This window comes from Prosopis cineraria, unplaced genomic scaffold, assembly GCF_029017545.1.
Source record: "Prosopis cineraria cultivar Desert tree isolate PC_DT_omini unplaced genomic scaffold, ASM2901754v1 PC11, whole genome shotgun sequence".
Taxonomy (NCBI): domain Eukaryota; kingdom Viridiplantae; phylum Streptophyta; class Magnoliopsida; order Fabales; family Fabaceae; genus Prosopis; species Prosopis cineraria.
The window spans coordinates 45,800,712-45,824,028 of record NW_026555342.1 but is presented as its reverse complement, the minus strand read 5'-3'; the positions used below and the strand labels follow the sequence as shown (position 1 = coordinate 45,824,028).

The window sequence follows — 23,317 nt, the reverse complement described above, 5'->3', positions numbered from 1 at the left end:
TGCTCTTTTCTGTTGATTTGTTTGTAAGACTCTTATTTCCTTTTATAATATCCTCTGTTGGCAAAAACAAAAAACAAAAAACCAAAACAAAAAGAAAAGAAAATGCTAAGCCACTGTTTGGCCTTTTGGACTACGGCGATGGTGAACGCTCAGTGTTTCTAAATACAAGCGATTTTACCCCAAAAAAAAGTGTGTGTGTGTGTGTATTTATATATATTATTTTTTACTATTATTTTTAATTTATGTACAGAAGTTGGAGGAAGTAAAGGGTGAGATCCTAATGATAAATATCTATCAACAACTTAATGTATTAATAAACTAATAAATTAATGCTAAAATTACTTATCGTTGTTAACAATATTTTTTCTTAAAAGTCGTTTTAACATGATTTGTATTTTTTTGTAAGTATAAAGAGCATTGATAGTAGAAATTTTATCCTCAAAAATATTGAAGACAAATGGTAAACTCTTTTCAATTAAGTTATTTCATAAATCAAGGCTAGCAACCAACCCCAACCCTTTAAGGATTCTATAACTTCATTTTTTTTTATTCAAATATATGCTCTGACCATCTTTTTCTCTAAATTTTTTTCATACATATAAAACAACGCGAGAAAACATATTGGCTTACCAAACCTTTTTTTTTTCCTACTTTGTTAAAAATAGAGTTGGTAATTTGTCACAGTAAGTTCAATTCAAGTTAAATTTATTCAAATTGAATTTAAAATATTTTAACTGGCCCTTAATCCCTTGGGCTTTCAAGCTTATCTAAGTTAGTATAAATACTTGAATTGTTAAATATTATGCTATTTTATTTTTTTATTTTTTATCTAATTTAATTTTTAATTTTTAAAAATTAATATTTTTAATTTTTACATTATTTTATTAATGATGAAAGAGGAATTCAAGAATTTGAGTTTGACTTGGCTTAGATTTTTTGCTTATTTGGACGGCCTAAATAAGCTTAAAATAAAAAAAATATTTTAAACTCTTAAGTTTGACCCTAAGATTTTGCGCACTTATTCAAACTGATCCGTCAAATTTAGCTAAAGCTATTGTGTCTAGTTTTAAAAAAAATAGACATCCTTAAAAAAAAAAAAAAAGCTTTATAATTCAATCCTTTGTACTCATAGAAACCCAAAATGGAACCAAACTACCAAAGTTTTATCATACAATATTTGAAAACTAAAAGGAAAACACAATTGATTAGCCCCTATAATTTTATCAAATTTTATAATTTAAATATTTTCAGTTATTATGGAGACTAAAAATACAAAAACTACGGGAGCTTAAGTAACAAATGTCACCTAATATTGTGAAAACTATAAGAATTGAAAACGTAAAACGTAAAAAAAAAAAAATTAAAAGACAAAAAAAATCTAATAAAAATATAAAAACCGGTAATTGTGTTTTTCCAAAAATAAATTTGATTTGTAAGCATATGATATTATTGGAGCTTTTACTTTCATTATCATGTGTAAGGTTAAAGCTCATGGGTAAGGGATTTCATAGAAGTAACAAGAGAATTGTGTTAAATAAGTTGGGTGTGGAACATGCACAAAGAGTTCATCCATAGAAAAAATCAGAACTAATAATTAAGATAAATCTATACAGATTTTACAATGATAGAATATAAATATGAATGAATGTATACAATCTTTAGATCAAGAATTGTTGATGCCCCACACGGGCATTTCATAATAGAAATCGAACATATGTATATAATGTTACAAACAAATATTTTGAAACACATCAATAATCTTGCTATGATTGATCTTGTCCAAGACGAGGAAGATACATATATATATATATACAATTCTATGGTTAAATTAAACTACATAATTAAGATTGGGAATCATGAAGATGCGATCTTAGGCTGCGACTCTGCCAACCATTTCCAGACAGTGAGCAAACCAGTTCCGTCTCCAGTGAAGAAGAGTCCACCAGGGCCTTCTTCTATTACTCGAATCTCTTGTTTTGAAAATAATCTTCCTCTCGCACCGAATCTGATCAAACAAGAAACACAATATCAGCGCCTGATATGATAGCATACAATATAAAGCAACAACGACAACAAGCATTATTCCATTAGGTGAGATCAACTAGATGAATTGCACAATGTCATTATACTCTGTCATCAACCCAAACATAATATTAAACTGACACAAAAAAAAAAACAAAAAGAAACATAAATCAACTCACGATGGCATTTCATACAACCCCACTGAGTAGTTGCATGAACAAAACAAAATGGGTTTCCCATCTGCATCAATCATCCCATTAATTCTAACCACACACTGCAGCATCAACAAAAACTATACATTAGATCAGAGGGGTTTCAGAGTAAGAAGAATTAGCAGTGCTTCAGTACCTATTGTTATTACTTAAGATGTAAATTAAGTCGTAAAAGCAATGCTGGATGAGCAATAATATATACTATTTATCTACACAAACTCACATGTTCTTCATGGTGCGTGTACACTACTTCCAAAGTTTCTTCTCGAGTTATAGTCCAAAGCTTAACTGTGCCGTCCAGTGAACTTGAGAACAAATATCGGTCCCAACAGATAAGAGATGTCACCACATCTGTGTGCCCTTTCAACGTCATCGTGCATTGTAATGTCTTGAGGTCCCAAACGTGAAAATAAAATGAAATCCATTAAGACTTTCCGAACGAATTCAACAACAACAACATATATATATATAATATAATTTCAGAAAACAAAATAATCTCAGTTTTAATTCAAATGAGCTCAGTTTTCAAACTAAAATAGTATTAGACTGTGAAACAATATTTTTTTAAGAAAATTTATGATACGAAAATATAAAGAGAGATTTACAGTTCATCAAAACCTATAACAGACTAGCTGTCTAAACTAGTTCTATAGTAAGATATTACAACAAAAAAACGACATGGGGTTACGTTGGCGCCTAAAATATGGATAATCTTTTCATTTGTAGGCACATACCTTTATGGTATGATCCATGGAACCGGAGTAGAGCTTGTCCCCTGGTCCGCCAGTTAAGCAAACAACAGCTTTGCTATGGCCATTTAACGTTGCCAATGGTTTGAATGGGACATTTGCATCAGAAATGGCACTCCATGCATAAATAACACCATCCTACACATGATATAAAGGCAAAGTGAGATCATAGTAAAATGTGTATATAAAACATAGAAAAGAACTTGGTAAAACATTTAATAAACAATTAATTACCATTGCTCCAGCAAAAAGTATATCGTTGCAAACAGCCATGGAAAGTACATGACCCTTAGGTCCGTCAAGAGTGAGCTCAGCAAATGTTCCAAGCCTTCATAATAATTAATAACAACCACACAATCAATGTCAGTAAAGTATGACACATGAAAACATGAGAGACACAACAAATGAAGAAGTTTTAGAGCTCACTTTAACAGTATTGCTCACACCGGCGAAAAGCCACGGACCCGCACTGATCAAACATCTTGCTTCAGCACCCAGATTTATAACTTTAACACATTGACCCGTATGGCAGTCCCATATGCGAACTGTCCCATCAGTGCTACTGGAAAATAGTTTGTCCGATCCAACCGGAAGTGTAATTCCGGTGACAATCTAGAGTCGTCGTTTAAGGTTTAGTACTCAAACAAAAATACCAATTTATAAAATGATAGGACAAATGTTGAGACTTGAATAATGGAAGAAAAATGAATAGATTCATATGATGATTATGATAGAACATTACAACAGAAGTAATCCTTCACTTTGAAGGGTTTACAACAACAAACTAAATGTACAAACCCCAAACAATGGGGACTAACCATGAGATATTACAATTAATTTCCCTAGCCTTTATATAGGCTTAAGCTAACCCATTAAACATGATTAACCAATTTATGGAGTCAATACCTTCTTGTGTTGATGGAGCTTAGTGAGCGGAGAAACGGCATGTCCCTGAAACCAGGAATGCAAGTTCCAACAACGATCGCCATGTGCGCAATTTCCATTGATCCAGTACTTGCAAACTGTTGCCGATGAATGGGGTTTGGGCTTAGAGGGTCTTGCGCCATTATCGGCTTTGCCAGTACGTGCAGTTGAAGTTTGATTCTGATTCTGCAGAAACCTTGAGGTATTTCTGATGTCCCTATAACAAGGAACCGGATCACCTCTCCTTGCGACCCTTGTATTCATTCTGTAACGATCAACTCTCTCTCTCTCTCTCGATCACCTTTCGTCTCTCTCCCTCTCTCTCACACGAAGTGACGATCACTCTTTCTTTTGTCACACGCTCGCAGACTTTTTCACAAAGTTCCTTCTCGCATCATTCGCTCTCTTTTTACAGTATGACCAGCCAAATCTTAACAAGATATTTCAAGTATATTCAAGTCCCCTGAATCTTCGGTTTCATATTCAATATTTTTGAACTTTATTGATTATCATCCAGTATAACTTTCAACGAATTAGATATGTTTAACCTCCCAAAGAGATTTGATGGAATTTACCTAACATAAATTAAATCCTAAGTGTTAAATCCTATACATTTTTTATTTTTAGAATAATTTTCAACAATTTTTTATTTGCCTTTATTTTAAATTCAAATTGAAATACTAACAATATTAAATTCACTAGAATGACCGGATGAAGTCTAACAAACAACACAATTTAAATTAAAAATATTTTTGCCTTGCATGCTTCAATGTTATTGTTATTTTTCATTAGCAATACATCTATATATCCAGATAAAAACAGATCCTCTAATTTACAAAAAAATAAAAAACACCAGAAATCTATCCTTAGAGAAGGAAAATTTAATCTGAAATCTAATATGATTTTTAAGTTAAATGATCTGCCAACGTATCTCATATAATCAAAGTTCAAAATAAAATATCATATAATTTTTTATTGATACCATACATATGATGCGTATTCACTATTTTTTATTTTAAAGGTATTTATGTTTTTTTTTTAGTGGAAAGGAAGTTACTTATGTTTTTAAATATAATTTTATGACTATTAATAATCAATTGGATTTAAACGTCTTACGATTAAATAAATTATCAATTTAAATCAAAGTACAATTACCAGGTTGTAAAATTATTAAAATTAGAAATTAAAGTAATATAAAATTGATAACTTTAATTCTGAATGTTTAAGATGTCGTCGTTAAGATTTTCTTCAATAAATTTAATTTTTTTTATCATTAGACACTTATCCAAGTATTCAAACCTTAAGTACTTAAATAGTTAAATAAATCTTCAATTTCAAGTTCAAAATAAAATATAATAGAAAATAATTAAAAAATTTCAACATAAAATTATACTGTTTAATAAATAATTAAATTCATACCGAAATATAGATACTATATTAGAAAATAAATAGATAGATTAATATTTTTGAATTCTGAATAAAATGATTTAATTTCTAACGATAAACATGCAAAGCATTGCTGCTAAGAGTGGCATTCTCATTCATACTTGAAAAATAGAAATTATTCATTAAATTTTAATTTATCTAGGACAACAGAATTTAAAATAATTTTATATTTTTAATGATAAGGGTACAAATTTAATCACTTGTTATTTTTTCAAAAGCATATGGCATTCTAAACTATTAGGTGGTACGAAATAAGTCATCAACTTCTAAAAATAGAGCATCCAGTAACCCATCATTAACTTTAATCAACGGACATTCTATGAGGCCCACAATGACATGTGATACTCCGCATTAGCATGTGTAAAGCAAGAAATTTTCATGAACTATTTTCAGAAGCACTAGATAGTTTCTATTATAAAAAGCAGACCATTCAACAAATTTTTATCAATTTTGATCAAACACTGTTTATTTTTATATTTATGAGACCAACAACGAGTCAATTTTTTCAATCTTCTTGCCTTCGTTCTCAAACTCAGATCGATAAGAAGAGATCTAAAAAATTCACGAATGGGCCAACAAAATAGAAGAAATAATTCATGACTAAATAAAGCTAGAATCAAGTTTTTCTTTCGCGTAGTAAAATCAAATTTCTATTTCATTCACATCATCCTCGTGAATGTCTTCTTCAAATATGAATTCTTTGAACTTCTTCCCAAGTCAAGACTAAGAATAATGGCAAAAAAATTGAAGAAATTAATGCGTTGTGAGTCTCATGAGTAAGAAAATAAACAATATTTGGTCAAAATTGATGAAAAAGTATAGGATGATTTGTTTTTATAGTAAAGCTACCAAGTGCTCTTCGAAAAATAATTTATGACTAAATTTACACATTTTATGCATGCTAATATGAAGTGCCACATATTATTGTGAACCCCACATATCATCCCACCAAGAGTCTTTTGAATTAGGCCAACCCACATCACTGCATTGAAAGCCAGCTTTTCCCAAGGTCGCTTGAATTATTCTTCACCTTACCAAAAAAAATCTTTTAGAACCTTTCCAGATTCGAACCTCCAACCTCCACCATCTTAAGAAAGTTGAGGCTAAGTCTAGTACTATTACAAACAGTGCACTACTAAATGCTTTATTTTTAAAAGTTGAGAATTTATGTTTCACTACCAGATAGTTTAAGTTACCAAATGCTCTTAGAAAAATATTTCATGGCCAAATTTGCCATTTTACCCTATTTTTAATATGCATAGGCATAACAAATTTTAAAATAGAATAAATTATCATTCAAATTTTAATTTACATAAAATAATAAAATATAAGTACTCCAAAATATTTTTTAATTTTTATATTCATATTTTGTTATAATAAATCTAGTCCAGTGGTTTATCTAGTCCATAATATTAAATAAACATTTGCGGAAGTGCAATCCGACACTCTCTCTCTCTCTCTGTTTTTTTTTACATTTTTATTAAATTTATCTATATGTTTGCCAAAGAAAAAAATCTATCTATTTTGCCTTAGATGAGTCATGTAGATCTATAGTGTGACTTATTCATATGACTTTTTTTACATTTTATAATAATAAATTTTTTAAAAATAAAATATAATAAATGTTTAAATTATGATATGGTAAATGAGAATTAAAAAAAATAAAAGCCTCATGGTAAAATCAACAATCCGTGAATGGATATTATAGATTTACAGTACCTATTTCACTTGCCCTTATGACTTTGTTTTTTGAAATTTTTATTTAGTAAATATTTTAAAATAAAATAAAATTAATTTTGAAAATTATGATATAATATATGAGAATTAAAACTAATAAAAGGCTTATAATAAAAAAAAGGGAGAATGACAGATAAATTCCACTGAAACATGAAAAGGACAATTTGATTCCATAAAATGTGATAATAATGATGAGTTCCCAAAAAACTTCGTTGAAATTAATTTTTTGTATGAAATTACTTTAATACCAATATATAATTAATTTTATATGGTTTACAAATTTAATATAAAAATTCACAAGTTTGGTTTCACTAATGATTAAAAGGATTTAAAAAATCACATCTCTTGGCAATTTCCACCATCTACCAAATTTCCAATTAATTTGATATAGTTCACAAGTTCAGTATAAGTATTTACAAATGTGATTCCACTAATAACTAAAACTATTAGAAAATGACAACTTTCTATCAGCAAAGATCAACTATTTAATTTTATATCATTTACAAGTTGGGTATGGAAAGCCATTTAAAGAAAAATCTTATTACTAAAAGAAGAATTAGTATAAGATTTTCACTGTATACGCTATTTGGAAAAAGATCCTTAAAAGTAACCTCCCTGCAAAAGATATTAAGGGCGGGACTCATGTATGCTTAGTCTTAAAGATCCCCTCAATCTACGTGTCTTAAAACATATTGATCCAAGTAAGCCCCCTTAACGCCTCTTCGGGGCAAACTCAGGTCACTTTACAATCCTCAACTTTTTAACACGTAAATCCACAGATCTCTAAGCATAGTGACATGGGCTCAGACTTATAGATCATTAGTTGGATTCATTCTGATGCATAGGATCCTCAGAGATAAGTAAGTGCAGAGCATATTTGAATCTTAATATGACAGAAATAAGATAGTAAATAATTAAGCTTTTAGGAGAGGAGAGAGAGTTTAGAGAGACATATTTAAGAAAAACATGAATTTTTATTTTCCAAATGAGTTTTGTTTTACAAAATAGTAGAGACTCCTTTTCATAGATGAAGAAAGACGGATTCTAATATTATAAGATGACACACGGAGACACTCTTTTCCAAAGTAAAGCTAGACATGATACAAAGCAAACCATTTTGTCAAAATGTAAAAACTACTTTTGACAAATTTATTCAAAGATAAGGTTGACGCTGACAATAGCAAACATTATTAAAGTAACTTTTGATAAAGTTATTATAAAACAAAAAGACATGACATGCATGGTTAAAGTAAAGCATATTCCCAAAATTATTGCAAGCTCTTATGGATGCATTCCTGATCTAATAACAGGTTGAGTTATCTCTTTTCTTCTTTTTGGCGCTATCCGGTAGTGGGAATTTTGAGGATGAGCTTGTTCTCATCAAAATCTTGATTTATATCCAAAGATGATTCAATGGCATATGTGTCTTTTAACTCAAGAAACAGATGGTAGGTCTGAGTCTTTATCTCATATTGTTCTTAGCTATCTAGAGGAAATGATAGAGAAGTAGATGACAATGCTCCATGATAAGATTCCATCCATGTAGCATATCCTTTTTAAATAACAATACTAGAGAGCCACTTTAAAAACTCATATTAGACTGAGGGTGAGCTAAGTCACATAATGATATATTTCTAATGGAGGAAGAGCTAAGGCACATATGTAAAAGGTTGAAAGAGATCAAAGGTAGCACAAGTTCATATAGTATAGGGCTTCTAATGAAACGTATTGCCAAGTAAGGCATTTGGATATCAAGGAATTCGAGATGTGGCTGAGCTTGGTTATTTTAAGAAGGTGGAGCTAAAAGAAAAGAATTCTTCTAGCTAACTTTTAGACTTCAGAGATTGAGGTAGGAAAATGACCAGGGGAAAAGCAAGTTGGCTAAACATGATGCTAAGGATAAAAAGAGGCTAAATTTGTCAAAGAGTTATGAGGCTGATCTTTTTTTGGAGTCTGATGAGACAATTAGCAATGGTGTTGTGATTTCTTTTGATGCGTCAAATTGGGAATTTATAATGAAAAAACCAGTCTTCCCATCAAAGGAGTTGAGCTTTAGGAAGAATGTTTCTATTCTAATAGAGGATTTTTGGAAATGATGTGTTGCCCATTTCTATTATAAAATGTAGGGGCTGAGATTAAAATTGAATTTTTCAATGCCACGTTTCACAGTTAGAACTTTATAGGCAATGTGGTACTGTTTTTCAGATGGTTTGAATTCACCACTAGCATGACCACAGTAATGTCTTCCCATTTTCTTCTTCAACAAGTATTACTTCTCAATAATCAAAACTTGCATCTATTTACAAAATACACTGCCAATGAAGGATTAAACCTTTAGAAGCTTCTTGACTGATTCGCACCAATATCCAAATGGCATAAAGAATTATCACAAGTAATTGAGTCAGAACAAAATTGAAAGGTGCTACTAAGTGGACAAAAGGCTTACTATTTCTTTATTATCTATCATCTTGACAGCAAAGGAAAACTCTATGTGGCCAACCAAACATATTTAAAGAAGACTATAACTAACTAGTCATTACATGAAAATTAAACTTTAAGTGAATTAAAAATTTTTTATATGAAATAAATAATTCCTCAGTAGTAGATCCCAATCTCAGGTGTACATCTTTCGGTCTCATTCCTCATTAGCCTATTATCCTTGATGATCTATCACCCTCAGTCCAATATGAGTTTTTAGAGTGGCTATTCAGTATTGCTATTTAAAGAAGATATGCTATATGGATGAAATCCTATCAGAAAGCATCATCATCATCCACTCTTCCATCATTGCCTCCAAACAGCCAAGACCCATATAAAATAAAAACTCAGATCTACCAGATGTTCCCTGAGTTAAAAGACATACCTGTCATTGAACCATCTTAAGATATAGATCAAGATTTTGATGAAAACCAGCTCATTCTCAAAAGTCCCACTGCCAGATGGCGCTGAAAGGAAGAAAAAAGATGGCTCAACCTATTATTAGATTAAAAATGCATTCACAAGAGCCTATGATAATTATAAGAATCTGTTTTACTTTAATCATGTCTACCATGTCTTTTTGTCTCATAATAACTTTGTCAAAAATTACTTTAATAATATTTGCTTTTGTTAACATCAACTTTATCTTTGAATAATTTTGTCAAAAATAGTTTTTACTTTTTAACAAAATGATTTGCTTTATGTCATATCCAACTTTACTTTTGAAAAAGAATATCTCCATGTGTCATCTTGTAATAATAGATGCATTGTCCTTATCCTTCTCCCTTCATCTATAAAAGACAATCTCTGCTATGTTGTAAAATAGAACTCAATTGGGAAATAAAAATCCATATATTTCTTAAACATATATTTCTAAACTCTTTCTCCTCTCCTGAAAGCCCGATTCTCTAATATCTTATTTTTATCATATTAAGATTCAAGTATGCTTTGCATTTGCCTTTCTTTAAGAGTCTTATGCATCACAATGAATTTAACTAATGATTCATAAGTGTGAAGACATGTTACTATGCTCAAAGACTTATGAATTTATGTGTTAAGGGGTTGAGGATTCTAAAGTAATTGAGTTTGCCCAAAAGAGGTGTTGAGAAAGCTTACCTAGATCGATGTATCCTAAGACACGTAGATTCAAGAGATCTTTGGGATTAGCGCTTATCAATGCCACCCCAATGGTATCAAAGCCTAAAATCTTATTGACAAAAACAAGATATTATTAATGAAAAGTGAGTAAAAAGAACCTAAAAATTATGAGTGAAATCTCTAAAAATTCTACTTCACTTGAACCTATTCATCTTTCCTTAGCCTTTTCTTTTGATCCAATTCCCACCTCTGTAAAAAGGCACTTCTCTTTAGAGGAAAAAAAAAGTATTCCATTGTCTCAGAAAATGCCCGTGCCCTTCCTATAAAACTACCTTTCCTTAACCCTTGTAAGCTTTACCATAGAGGAAACTCTTTCACTCATAGAATTAGTGTTTAATTCATACAAAACAAACTCCAACCAAAGAGGTTATCCAATCCTCTAAACTTGATCGGTGTGGTATTCCAACAACTACAACTGAACAGTACATCACTCTTGAAATTGCCTAGCCATTGATTAATACTTGGATCAACCAAGAGCATACTCACCTTCATGTTAGAGCTATCCACCTAGTTTTGACCCTTCATAGGAGAAAAAGTATAGCATCTACAGCTAAGGCATCTTTGCTTGATACTACTTATAAAGCATATGAAAATGCTCTAATCAAAGCCATTTGAACAACTTTCGGGCAAGAAAATGCAGTTCTCACCAAAGCCCCCAATTTTAACATCAAGATCACAGAGCCCACTCTCTCTACTAGACTAAAAGTTTAAACCCAAATTCATGAAGCTGAACAACAACAAGAAGCTATTATGGCCACCCTCCATCACCAGATGATTTTCAAACTTCAAGATCATTCATTTGACCATAACTTTCCCAACACAACCAAAGATGTCTTGTATATAGTTGCAAACAATCCAAGTGACTCATCGATCATCCAAATTCTAAGACATCAGCCCAAGAAGAACTTGCTCAAAGGATGCCGCTGGAATGGATCAACAACTATGAAAAACAATTTCATGTCTAGAGGGATGTTCACACCATAGAATCCCCTACACTTTACATACTTCAAGATGGTACTATCAAATCAATTTTCAAAAAGCTTGAAACTCAAGATCCAAACTAGATCTCTAGAAAAACACTGTTAATAGCCATAGCTTTCATTAGAAAGAAAGAGACCTTTCAATTGAGTGGTTTACCTTAGAGGCCAAACTAGTTTATGTCTCCTATATTAATGGTCATTTTATTTGAGATTGTGCCCTAAAAATATATGACCCTAGTTGTGATTACCATCTATGGAATTATTATGATGATGAAGAAGATTTTAGTTCTAAAAGAAGAACTAGAAAGCTTAAGCAACCTAGATCTCCATCCAAGCACAAGCATCCACCAAAGGATGATGATGATGACTATGGTCTTAGACATATTACAAATAGAAAATGGGTGGGCCCTCCAAATTCTCCTACTAAAAGGAGTACTCTCTTTGAACTCTTCAAGCAACTTGGCGACAAAGACCTTCTCCCTTTGGAGAAGCCACAACCTGTCATCCCAACTCTACTGCTTGCACAAGTTTGTGCCTTGCCTTGTATTGCATGATAAGACCCTATGAGGAAAATTTTCCCCCCATTGAGCGAAAAATAGATGACAAGATAAAGGTCACTAGCAGACATTTCATATCACAAACAAAGTTAGTCCTCAAGGCACTCCTAAGCCGGTCTCCCCTATAGAGGAAGCTTTAAACTAGTAGTTCTTAGAATGTTGTCATCCAAAACAGGGTCTCACACAAAATCAATTCAAAACATGATCATTTAACAACAACAATAGAAAGCCTGCCTTGATAGGTTAATCAAATTGATGATCGGGTAAATAATCTATATCAAGGACTCTGTAAACAAGAAAAAAACTTGGATACAAAACTCTGCAGATTTATTAAGGAAGGATATACTGGATTAGAGTATTCAGAAAAGAAAATGAAATTTCTAAAGTAAGAAAACAACTATAGCAAATAGAAGCAAATTTGGCTCACGACCAGTTTAAAACTATTTATGAGTCCTATCCAACCATATACAGACAATTCCTTACCTATGCTTCCATACAATGACCTATCCTACTGAGACTAATTATAATGTGTTTACCAATTTTGCAAAAGGGTACTAAAGTAATTTTACACATAAATTTAATCTCAAAAAAATCTTTTAAAACCTTATTGTCATTATTATATTTCGCGAGATCAAATTGTGATTTTCCTGTCTTAAAAGGATTTATCAATCATTCTCCCATGAAAAAAAAAAAAGATGAATGTGGGATCTATAGTTAAAAAAAATGGGAATGGATATTTCAAAATTGATAATCCATGAATTTCATAAAGGTCAAGCCCATGTAAATATAGAAAATATAATTGAGAAAAATTACCTTCCATTAAACTTAACAATACTCAAATTTGACCCAATTAAATAATAATATAAAAGAAGAAAGATAGATAATATTTTATGTTTTACAAAATAAATAATAAAATGTAAATATATATCCATATAAGGAAAGCTTCATAGAAAATAATATGTCTCAACTTATAGGATTTTTTTTAAAAAAAATGAATGATGAATATGGAACCTATAATAAATATATATATATATATATATATATGCAAAACATGCAATAAAATTACAAATTATTAATTACAAAAATTCTAAAATAGTTGGCATGCCACCCAACATATTTTTTTTATTTCTAAAAATTTTAATTTATGCATAGTAATATATTTTTTTAAAAAATAATTTGATGCTTATATTTTCAACATATAAAACATAATAATTTGTGCAATAAAATAAATTATACTCTCTTCAGTCTTTATTATAGGATACTTTCAACAATTTCACAAATTTTAAGAAAAGTTAGTTTTTCTTTGGTATCATAAAAAATTATACTTTCATTTTTACACTAGCTTTGAATGATAATACAATTATATTAAATACCTTCATACTAATTAATAAAGGGTAATTTGAAAAAAGTAGTTTAATTGTTACAAAGTATTATATATTTTAGACCAAAAATTACTTATAATTGTCTTATAAATAAGACCGGAGGGAGTATGTACTTACATTGTGGAGAAGTAGAAGGGTAATAAACAATTAAAAAAAAAAGTTGCTACTGAAATAACTTTTAATACATAAAGTCAAGAAACAACTGGACCTAGGAGACCGTTTATTTGTTTTTTCAATTTTAATTTTGGGAAAATGACAATTAGGGACCCCCAATGATCATTAATTACAATTATAATAATGAACCATGATTCTTACTTGAAATTAAAAAATGCAAATAGTATAAAATATCCATAGAAGTGACTTTAATAAATTTTCAGATGACTATTGTATACTCACAAATGTCCTTGAAAAGTTTCGAAAGTGAATTTTAATCTCATATTGGGAAACAATCTATTGTCAATGGGTTTTCCAACTAAAATTAACAATACTTCAATCTCATAATGGTAATTTAAACAATGTCATTTCTTTATTTTTCAAGTGATCTATCTATACAATAACAAACATAAAAATTTACAAGTCATTGGATTCATATTCAAAAGTGATTTTTGATAAATTTTTTAGTGACTATTATATATTCACAAGTGCCATTGAAAAGCTTCATAAATAAATTTTAGTTTCATACTTAGAAACAATCCATTCCCAACTATTGTTCATTAGTTTTCCAACTGAGATTAATAATATTCTCATCAACAATCATTTCTTTATTTTTCAAGTTCATGGTAATTTTATAAACTCATGTATGTTTTTAATTTCAAATAAAGACCATAATACATTATTGAGATTTCAATAATTTATGCCATAATTGTAATTAATGGCCATAAGGAGTCCCTAATTGCTATTTTCCCTTTAATTTTTTAAAAATTAAGTTTCACATTGTAATGTTACATATTCATTATCTAAAATACAAATTATAATGCTCTAAAATTCAAAATAATTAAAATAAATAATAATTTTAAAATAGAAACACATATTTTAAAGTCTAAATTTAATCCAAAACTTTAAAATATCTCAACTTTACAGGCTTAAAATAAATTTGAGATTAAACAGGCTTAATGTCTTGTTCTGTTGTTCAAGTGTAAACATAAGGGCACAGCTATAACAAGATTTCCTAACAGAGACTTCAGAATTCCATGTACGCACAATACAGCATCATTGGCGTATGACTCCAAGCCAATGCCGGTAAAGCCAAAATCAAGAAATCTAGTAATCTACCAGAGGAAGAAAATGATGCTCTTCTTAGAGATAAGGAAAAAATATTAGTTTGGCAAAACAGGATCCAAACTCTACTTCATAGTTTAAGGGTAAAAATTCACACCTTTCTCCATCAAAGCCGGCCAACCACTACATCAAGATTCTGTGGCATGGCATCAACTGAATTCCTGAATTGATGGAATTGTCAATGGAGCTGTTATTTTTATAATCCCGAACGCAAACACTTTTAACCAAGATTCTACTCACTCTGGTGATTGTGAATCAAGCTGCATTGTTACTGGTCCATCATTAACCAAACTGACCTTCTCACCATCACAAATATGAGGACAGTTAACATGTGTAGCCGTTAGACATCAACACCCGACGCATTCATCATTAAAAAGAAATTGGACGGACATAAGCTTACCTTCATCATCGCTCCAAAAACTCCATCTGCAAGAATATGAAGCATCTTAAAATCAGAACATGACATAGCATTAAGTTCAACAGATTTACAAGATGCATTCAAGGAAAGGGGCACACACATCACCAAGGCTCCTTAAAGAGAATTCAATCTAAATAGAGAGAAGAAGCTTTCCAATGAATCGATGTCTATCAAATTATACAACACAACAGAATTGACCACTCGTCATGATAACTGTAGCCTCACCGTCTGTTCCTTTATAATTAGTAAAGTGGCAAGATGAATTATGGGTTTCCGTCAGTGGTTAATCCCAGATGTAAAAGACAATGGAAATAGCAAAAAATTTTCAATTAACAATAGCTTATTTGGTTGAGGCGAAGAAAAAATTTGGTTGGCATTCCTTTGATACTTTTTATAAGCCACAAAAGAAGACATTGACGAGAATGAATTAAAATTACAACTGTTATGGAACACTGTGGTCATTAATCTATAAATTAAATAATGAATGAACAGTCATTAATAATTGGGAATACTATGGTATCTTAACAAAATAGAATTATCTGGGTTTGCACTGAGTTGGCAAACAAGAGTAGTTACTACCATCAAGATTCAAAGCATTCATGAGAATTCTGTTGTCCACCCAAATCCCTCTCTCTTCTCCTCTCCAGTATCAGACAGATTCTTTCATTTTTGTCAATGCTAGTTGGCTAGATTGGAGCTAACATCCTCGGTAGTGAATGGAACGAAGGAAAAGTGAAATAATTCTGCATCAATTTGCTAAACAATGAGACTGATAACTATGTAGTGGGAGATTTGGTGGCTATACTAGGCTATGCTAAATTGCTAATCTTCACTACCAGAAAAATTCTGTTAATACCATGAGTCGTGATGGGAATATCAATTGTTTTGAGAGATAATAAGACCCCCATGTTCTACATTGGGAAAAGGTGAGAGACTTGCGGCATTCCAAAGATGGCGAAATTTGCACCATTTATCGATTTACACATCTTCTCCAGATCACTTTGTTTATGCCAATTTTCCGTTGGGTTATAACAACATATACAAGGTATAAGCTAAAAGTGTACTCAACCTTACGGAAGGTACTTATGAGCAAATCCATGAATCATCATACTCAAAGTGCAACATTTCATTTCCTTATAAAGTTGGAGTTTGTTAATTACAACAAAGGTAAACGCCAGGTTGCTATTTCTTAACCATGAATGAACAAACGAACGAGCAACAAACAAAAATGCCTCTCCGTACAAGAAGAAGAAGAAGAAGAAGAAATAGGTGCCTTCGGCTGATAGGTGAAATACAATTGAAACTTACCTTTTATTGCGTCAGTGTTACAGGCATTCCTTGAATCTATCAACCAAAGAAGCATAAAAGGAGTTCGCTGAAAACCTGGCTTGTTTCCCTTAAGTAATCCATACAAGGTAAATTGACCCACTGAGTCACTGTCACAAAACCAATATTACTCGTTTAGTAAAATAACAAATAAAGTCCTTCCCACTTTGTTCTTCGTTAATAATTAAGAAAAATCGAATTAGCAAACATAATTCCAGTACCTAATAGAACTTGATAATGCATCTGCATTACCTGCAAATTAAGATAAGCCCAATTACACAAACGGTCAAAGCAACCTCCGCAACTGATATCTAACATTTGACAATGAAATAAATTACACTTTGGTCCCATCCTTTGCCTGTACTTTCATTGGGGAACAATCTCACATTCAAGACTTTACGACTTCTGAAAGCAAAGCAGACCCAAAAAAAAAAAGTGACTACCCAAACCATAAATTATAAATTCCGCTTAAAAATTGAAGATAGGGGTAGAAGTACTCAAGTACATGTAGTCAGCGTCGGCATCGGAATCGGAATCGTGGGGGCCAACAAGGACGAGAAGGCCCGGTCCAACCGCGGACACAATGAGGCCGTCGACCTGGAATAGTGCTAAAATGCGCCGGTAATACAGGATAAGAGAATGAGAGAGAGTAAATAAGGTTTTTTTTTTTTTTGGCCAAAGTAAAGAAGGGTTGAAAGAAACTAAACTCGACGCTTGCGGAGGTGACGCGCTGAACATCGGCTCCCATTGCGGTGATTGGCTTCGCTTTCCTCTTGGTGAGTGGCAGAGAAGCTTGAACTTTGTACCTGGTGCGTGAATCTGTAGGTAGTGCTGGCTCGCAGCGGGTTTAGTGCTGCGGGATGTAGGCTGCAGTGAGTTGGTGCCACGATAAAATGTTTTTATATATATTTGAAAAAAACGTAACTTTCAATTGGATTTACTATCAGTCCTACACTTTATTTGTAGTATTATCAATTTCTCCAGTTTCTCCATTTAAACTTTAAATCCTTACATTTTTAGAGAAGTATTAATATGATATTAACAATATTAATTATGCTAATGTACACAATAGTAATGTTAATTATATGATGACATATCAGTTAGTGACTAATGTGTATTTTTTTGGAGAAAAAAAATTTATGTGCATTTTTAATAATTATTATTATATATATATATATAACTAAGATTTAAGACTACAAGAAAATATCATATGTCTATTTTTAAGTTTATTATAATTTTATATTTCATGGTACCTTTCTTACAATTGTGTGCACCAAATTAGATTTAGGGTTAGGTTCATGATGGTTTATTATTTTTTAATGTGTATAAAATATATCATTCAAGTTTGAAGTTCTGACAATTTTTTTTACTTTCTAATTATTAAAAAAAAAAACTCCCTTGGGTCCTATTTACAGGATATATTCTAGAAAAAAAGTTTTATCCAAAGTATAAGATATTTTGTAATAATTGAACAATTTTTTTTAATTTTACTCTTTCTTGATTAATGTAAAAGTATTTAATATAGTTGTATCATTATTTAAAGTTTAGGGTAAAAACAAAAATACATATCATTTTTTATTATATAAAAAATTAACTTTTCTTAAAATTCATGAAACAATTGAAAATATCTTATAATAAAGATTGGGTGAAGTACACATTAGCTTTTTTCTTCCTCAGAAAAAATACATGACAGTCACTAACTAACACATCATTATATAATTAATAGTGTTATTGTCCACATCAGCATAATTAATACCGTTACGTCAACACTCCTCTAAAAGTGTAGAAACCTAAACTGTAGACGAAAAAAACTATAGGGATTTAGAATATCAAAATAAAGTGTAGAAACTAATAGCAAATCACGTGCAAAGTATATGGATTAAAAGTTATGTTTTTTCTGTATATTTTTTAAAATTTTAAAAATTATAAATTCATCATAATGTTAGAAGTTTTTTCTATCATTAATTATTAGCATTATGCAATTAAACATGAAAATATAATTAACACGTAGAAGCAAAATTAAATTTAACATTAATTTGAGTAAAAGTTAGCAAGCTAACCTTTTTTTTTAGGCTAGCTAAGAAATTATAAGTTAATTGAAGCAAAATGTAATAACAAGACAATAAAAGAAAAAAAAAAGTTAGGATTTGTCCTCAACTTAATAGCATAGTAACTCATAATTCAAAAAAATATATGGCTATATTGCTCATGCCTACTTAAAAATATTTCACTCAAATTAAATTGTGAAAAAGTCTTTGATTGAATACATATTATACTAATGCAATTGATTGGTCATGAATTTAAAAATATCTCAACTAATTAAATGTGATAAGTAATAATAGCAATATATAATAAACACATAATTTGAATTATTTTATTAATTTGAATAATAATTAGGGTATGAGAATTAAGAAAATGATTTTGAAACTTTTATCTTTTTTTAAAAAATAAGTGGGCCAATCAACGGGTTCAAACTATATAAAGCAAGCCAAAATCATCTCACATATAAATGAAACCTTTTTTTTTTTAAAACTCAACTTTTTTTTTTCTTTTGGATTGGTTGGTTGAGATATTATTAACTCTATTTGTAGGTGAGATGGTTACTAAGAGAGAAGGTATATCAAGGAAATTCATTTTTTTAAAATTATTATTGGCGGACAATTTTTTCAAAAATGCTCTTTTAATAGAAATGAAAGTAAAATTGGCACAGGTAGAGATGAAAATGAAGTTTAAAAATATATTTGTCATAAAAAAAAGTAAAATAAAAAAATTAATAAATATAGTTATATTTTGAAAAGATTAAAATATTCATAAATTTTTTTTTTTTAAAAAAAGCATCCTCTCCATCGTCTCCCAGGGCAACCATCCATCATTGTAGTCAGATTGAGCGCCACTGGCACCAAGAATAGTCCAGAAATCAAATCCAAAAAAGAAATCCTACCAAGAAGATTGATGAAGTATATTGAAGAGCCGGATCAAAGAAGCTCCATCCTCATCGCCGGAGACTGAAAGCCATTATCATCATTGAAGAAGCTTTGCATCGCTACCTCACCAATCATCACCACTATCAATATATACCAGAAAGTAGTTCCACCCAGCCATGCTTTAATAACCGGCTCTTGAGGTAAGATGTCGTTGTCATCAAGCTGTCTAAGGAAAACGGCTTTGTGAGCAGTGCCGGCTACAAAAATGGCTAGGGTTAGCCATTTAAAATTTTTGGGGCTTCATGTTTAATGCTTTGTTCTACAATACAATATGAATGAAGAAGATACATAGATAACAGCACTATAACCTGTCTCTGTTATTCTCTCATATTTGCACATCGGTGGAGCCGTCTTTCACTTTCGTGGAGTCGCATGTTCTTAACAAAGATCCACTTGAAGTGGTGTTAATGCTTCAACATGGCTACCCATTTTTGGGATGCAATCCATTAGTTTCTTCGATCTCGGGGGGGTTATGAATGCAAGTTTAAATATAATCAACGCATGTTCATTTTCTTCAAACAAATAGAAGGATCAAAGTCGTTCATTCTTTGTGCAAGATGGCTGTTATTAATGCTTGTGTTCATAAAGGAAGATGAACATCTTTTATTGTCTTTCATTTGTTTTGTCTATTCATATTAGGAAGTCAGGTCTTTTGGTTTATTTACACCCATACATAGAGGTTTGTTAAATCCATTAAATGCACCATTCGTTTTGTGTAAATAGAAGAGACGCTCTATAACTTTTTGGACAATGCTTTTCTTTGTTTTGTGTGAGCTTTCTTTGTTCTTCTTCACCAAGCTTATGCACGCAAGAATGGAGATGGATTTCGGGGACTTTGCCAGTCTCGATGCTTTAGGGCCTTCCTCTGGTGACTATAGGATCTTCGTGAAGGTGGATGGGGCTTACTTGAGGACAAACTTTGACGTGTATGACAGAGATATGGGGTGGCCAAAGAGGGTTCCATCTGTGGATTCCAATGTATTCGACCCTGCAGTGAGTTGTTTCGCCATCCTTTTTTAGTCATGTTAATCAAATATCCTCACTTGCATTTAAAAATCTTCACCTTTCCAAGGGACATGCATGATCAATCTCTGTTTTTGGAGATGCCAACATTAGGAGGTTTGTAATAGGCTTGAAGAGACAAAGACCTACTATATTCACTTTTTCAGTTAGGTCTGAAGGTCTTGGAGTGCATCGAAAGATTCACTTGGAGTTGGACGAGCACACCGAGATGGTGGAGCACTCTGTAATTCATTCCTTCCCATTGCTTCAAGGTGAAGCCTGTTCGGGAACTCAGGTATGAGTGGTGGGTTGAGTTGTGAGCACGCGATTAGTACATTCATTTAATTTTTTCTGTTTCCTTCACTGTATCAACAATGTCACTTCTGTGAAATTACTCTGTTAATTCTCTGATGCAGATGTTTGTGGTTTCTTGAAAGAGATGGTTATATACGATTGGTATGAAGATGGAGGTATGCTGACCTGGGGGCTGGAATTTGTAGTGGAGGACAGTCGGTTAAGTATCTCTTTCAGGAATAGTTTTAACATTTTTCTATTAACATCCTATGGAGCTTTGGACATGAAAGATTGTATCTTTCCATTTTCAGCAGCGATAAGCTCGAGTGCACTCTGTTTGGTGATCCTGCAATTGCTGCGTGGACCAGTTTTGGAGAGAAGAAAGATAAGCCTGACCTCATTGTGGTTGTTCACTACGCTCTTGTCAAGAGAGACTCCGGTAAGGTATTCTACATATGGAAAAAGATCACTTGTAGTTTTATAATTAACTATGCCTTTGGTTCATTATTCCTGAATCCTTCTCTTCCATTTTCGCAAGACTGACCTCCCTCACGAATTTTGCTAATGTAACGAAGGTATATTTGGACCCACAAATTCCTAAAACTTCATGATGTTCGAAGAGTCTTGTAGGCGAAGGTTAGTAGAGGTTGCCATATCATGTGAGGGGTATAGAAGTCATATTCAGATACCGTACATACCAATAGATGTTGGCTTTAAAATCCATTTCAAACCATCTGTGCTTATGGATCGTGCAATAGCTCAATGTTTTTTTTTTGTTATAGCTGGACTTATGTACATATTTGATGTTCCTTTTTTCGATAATGTTGAAATTTGGATCGGACTTGCTTTTCTTGGTTGGCGAAGCCTGTATGTGTTAACAGAGATGGTATATCTCATCATCTCTATTTAAAAAATAGAACTGCTATCTCCATGAAATTTTAACCCTCTGTTTTATATCCACCAATTTTAAAGAATAGCAGCGGATTTTTTTTTATTGTTTAAAAAAGACGTACCAATTTCTGAGCATCTCTAGCCATGAATTGGTTTTCTTCAATGCATCTGAATGATAATATTTCTTTTAAAAAATATTGAAAAGAAGCAAGAAGCAAGTGCCTAATTTCAATGAAAACTTAACATCCATCTGATAATGACTGATCTCATCATTATCATTTTTACAGATAATTAATTCAATTGATATTGTTTGCAGGAAAAAAAAATGAAATGACTATTCATTAATGAACCATGCCAAGCAAATTTGAAATAATAGTTTTATAATTAACAATCTGTCCAAACATTTGCCACGTGAAATTAATAGAGTGGAGCATTTAGTTATTATTTCAATAAAGCCAAAAATATTATCCAGATATATATGAGGAATTAACAAAGTGCATTCACGTTAATTTCATTTCAAAGCCATTAGTATGCGAAACATATGTATGTATGTATGTGTTTAATTGAGACATAAGATACAAAAAAAGTCTAAGCTAGGAATATGTGGAATGTGTGTGTGTGTTTGTATTTAATAGAAAACATAGATCACGGAAATGGTCAAATTTCACAGCTCAAAATTATATCAAGAATGGTATTTGGAAGGAATAGCCACATCACGTCTTTTTTTTTTTACATACATCCAAATTGTACCTTTATAGATAAATTAGTAATCGATAATATTTGTTTAAAAATTATTGTCGAGAAAAGAAAAATAGTACAAAAATTTGGTTGCTGACAATGAGTTCATTCGTTCTCATTATCATTTTTGGGCTTAAGACATTCTCTCACACACAGTTTTTCTAAAAAAAAAACTTGCGATTGGAGCGGGTTCCTTATTGCTCAAAATTATTTGTTTTAACAAGGTTGACAAGTGAATTATATGAAATTGAATTTTTGTATAGTTGATAAGGAAAATGGTCTCACATTTATTTATTTACAACATGTTGCACAATTTGATTACGACTAATCATTATCACTATTGGGTTTAAGCCTCTTTGTTCGTACACACGAATATTATTAAAAAAAGGCTTTATTGAACTAGCTTTCTTTGTTGGCCAAACTTATATGGATATAGTGATAAAGATCTTCACTTATGCTGACTTACTTCACTAATACCACTTGTATAGATATAGTAAAATGCAGTGCCTACCTACTGTAAAGTTGTCCTACGACGACATAGAGTATAAAGTTTACTTCATAATTCTTTTTATTTCAAGGCAAACTCTGTAGAGGGAATCGATTTTTTTTTCACACTTTGATCTACTTTTTCTACACCATTAATTTTGTAGTGCCATGCATGCACCATGGGATGTAGACTAGACATATAATTCTTAACAACAATAAACAAAGGTGGCATAATGGCATGGAAATCTGCTACTC

At 31.4% G+C, this 23,317-nt stretch overlaps 1 protein-coding gene, 1 long non-coding RNA gene and 1 pseudogene across 11 annotated transcripts; 1 reads left to right on the top strand and 2 right to left on the bottom strand.

Annotated features, from left to right (window-relative positions):
* Positions 1-1,625: 1,625 nt before the first annotated feature.
* On the bottom strand, positions 1,626-4,172 carry LOC129287012 (zinc finger CCCH domain-containing protein 48-like; annotated as a pseudogene).
* A 1,221-nt stretch (positions 4,173-5,393) lies between these two features.
* Positions 5,394-17,527, bottom strand: LOC129287013 (uncharacterized). 6 transcript variants are annotated; one of them, XM_054923146.1, is made up of 8 exons: positions 17,375-17,527; positions 17,173-17,264; positions 16,889-16,919; positions 16,650-16,777; positions 15,324-15,349; positions 15,164-15,219; positions 15,021-15,084; positions 5,394-10,035 (listed from the first exon to the last, which is right to left on the bottom strand). In XM_054923146.1, exons 1-7 carry the CDS (start codon positions 17,413-17,415, stop codon positions 15,030-15,032), a joined length of 429 nt encoding a protein of 142 aa, XP_054779121.1. In that variant the 5' UTR covers positions 17,416-17,527; the 3' UTR covers positions 5,394-10,035; positions 15,021-15,029. The 6 variants fall into 6 exon arrangements, with proteins under 6 accessions (XP_054779121.1, XP_054779124.1, XP_054779123.1 ...); XM_054923149.1 differs by lacking the exon at positions 5,394-10,035 and adding an exon at positions 17,006-17,072 and having other exon boundaries at positions 14,710-15,084; positions 17,375-17,425; XM_054923148.1 differs by lacking the exon at positions 5,394-10,035 and adding an exon at positions 17,006-17,072 and having other exon boundaries at positions 14,710-15,084; positions 17,173-17,275; positions 17,375-17,408.
* A 2,007-nt stretch (positions 17,528-19,534) lies between these two features.
* On the top strand, positions 19,535-21,790 carry LOC129287194 (uncharacterized). 5 transcript variants are annotated; one of them, XR_008587616.1, is made up of 6 exons: positions 19,535-19,791; positions 20,450-20,644; positions 20,724-20,948; positions 21,070-21,166; positions 21,259-21,386; positions 21,523-21,790. It is a non-coding gene; the product is annotated as an uncharacterized LOC129287194 (long non-coding RNA). The 5 variants fall into 5 exon arrangements; XR_008587614.1 differs by having other exon boundaries at positions 19,535-20,644; positions 20,821-20,948; XR_008587613.1 differs by having other exon boundaries at positions 19,535-20,644.
* Positions 21,791-23,317: the final 1,527 nt, after the last annotated feature.

Coding starts and splice junctions, on each gene's coding strand:
- LOC129287013 (XM_054923146.1), bottom strand. CDS start 17,415: ATGGGAGCCGATGTTCAGCGCGTCACCTCCGCAAGCGTCGA. Junction 17,265..17,374: donor GTCACCTCCGCAAGCGTCGA/GTTTAGTTTCTT, acceptor GCACTATTCCAG/GTCGACGGCCTCATTGTGTC. Junction 15,085..15,163: donor CTTGATTCACAATCACCAGA/GTGAGTAGAATC, acceptor CCATCAATTCAG/GAATTCAGTTGATGCCATGC.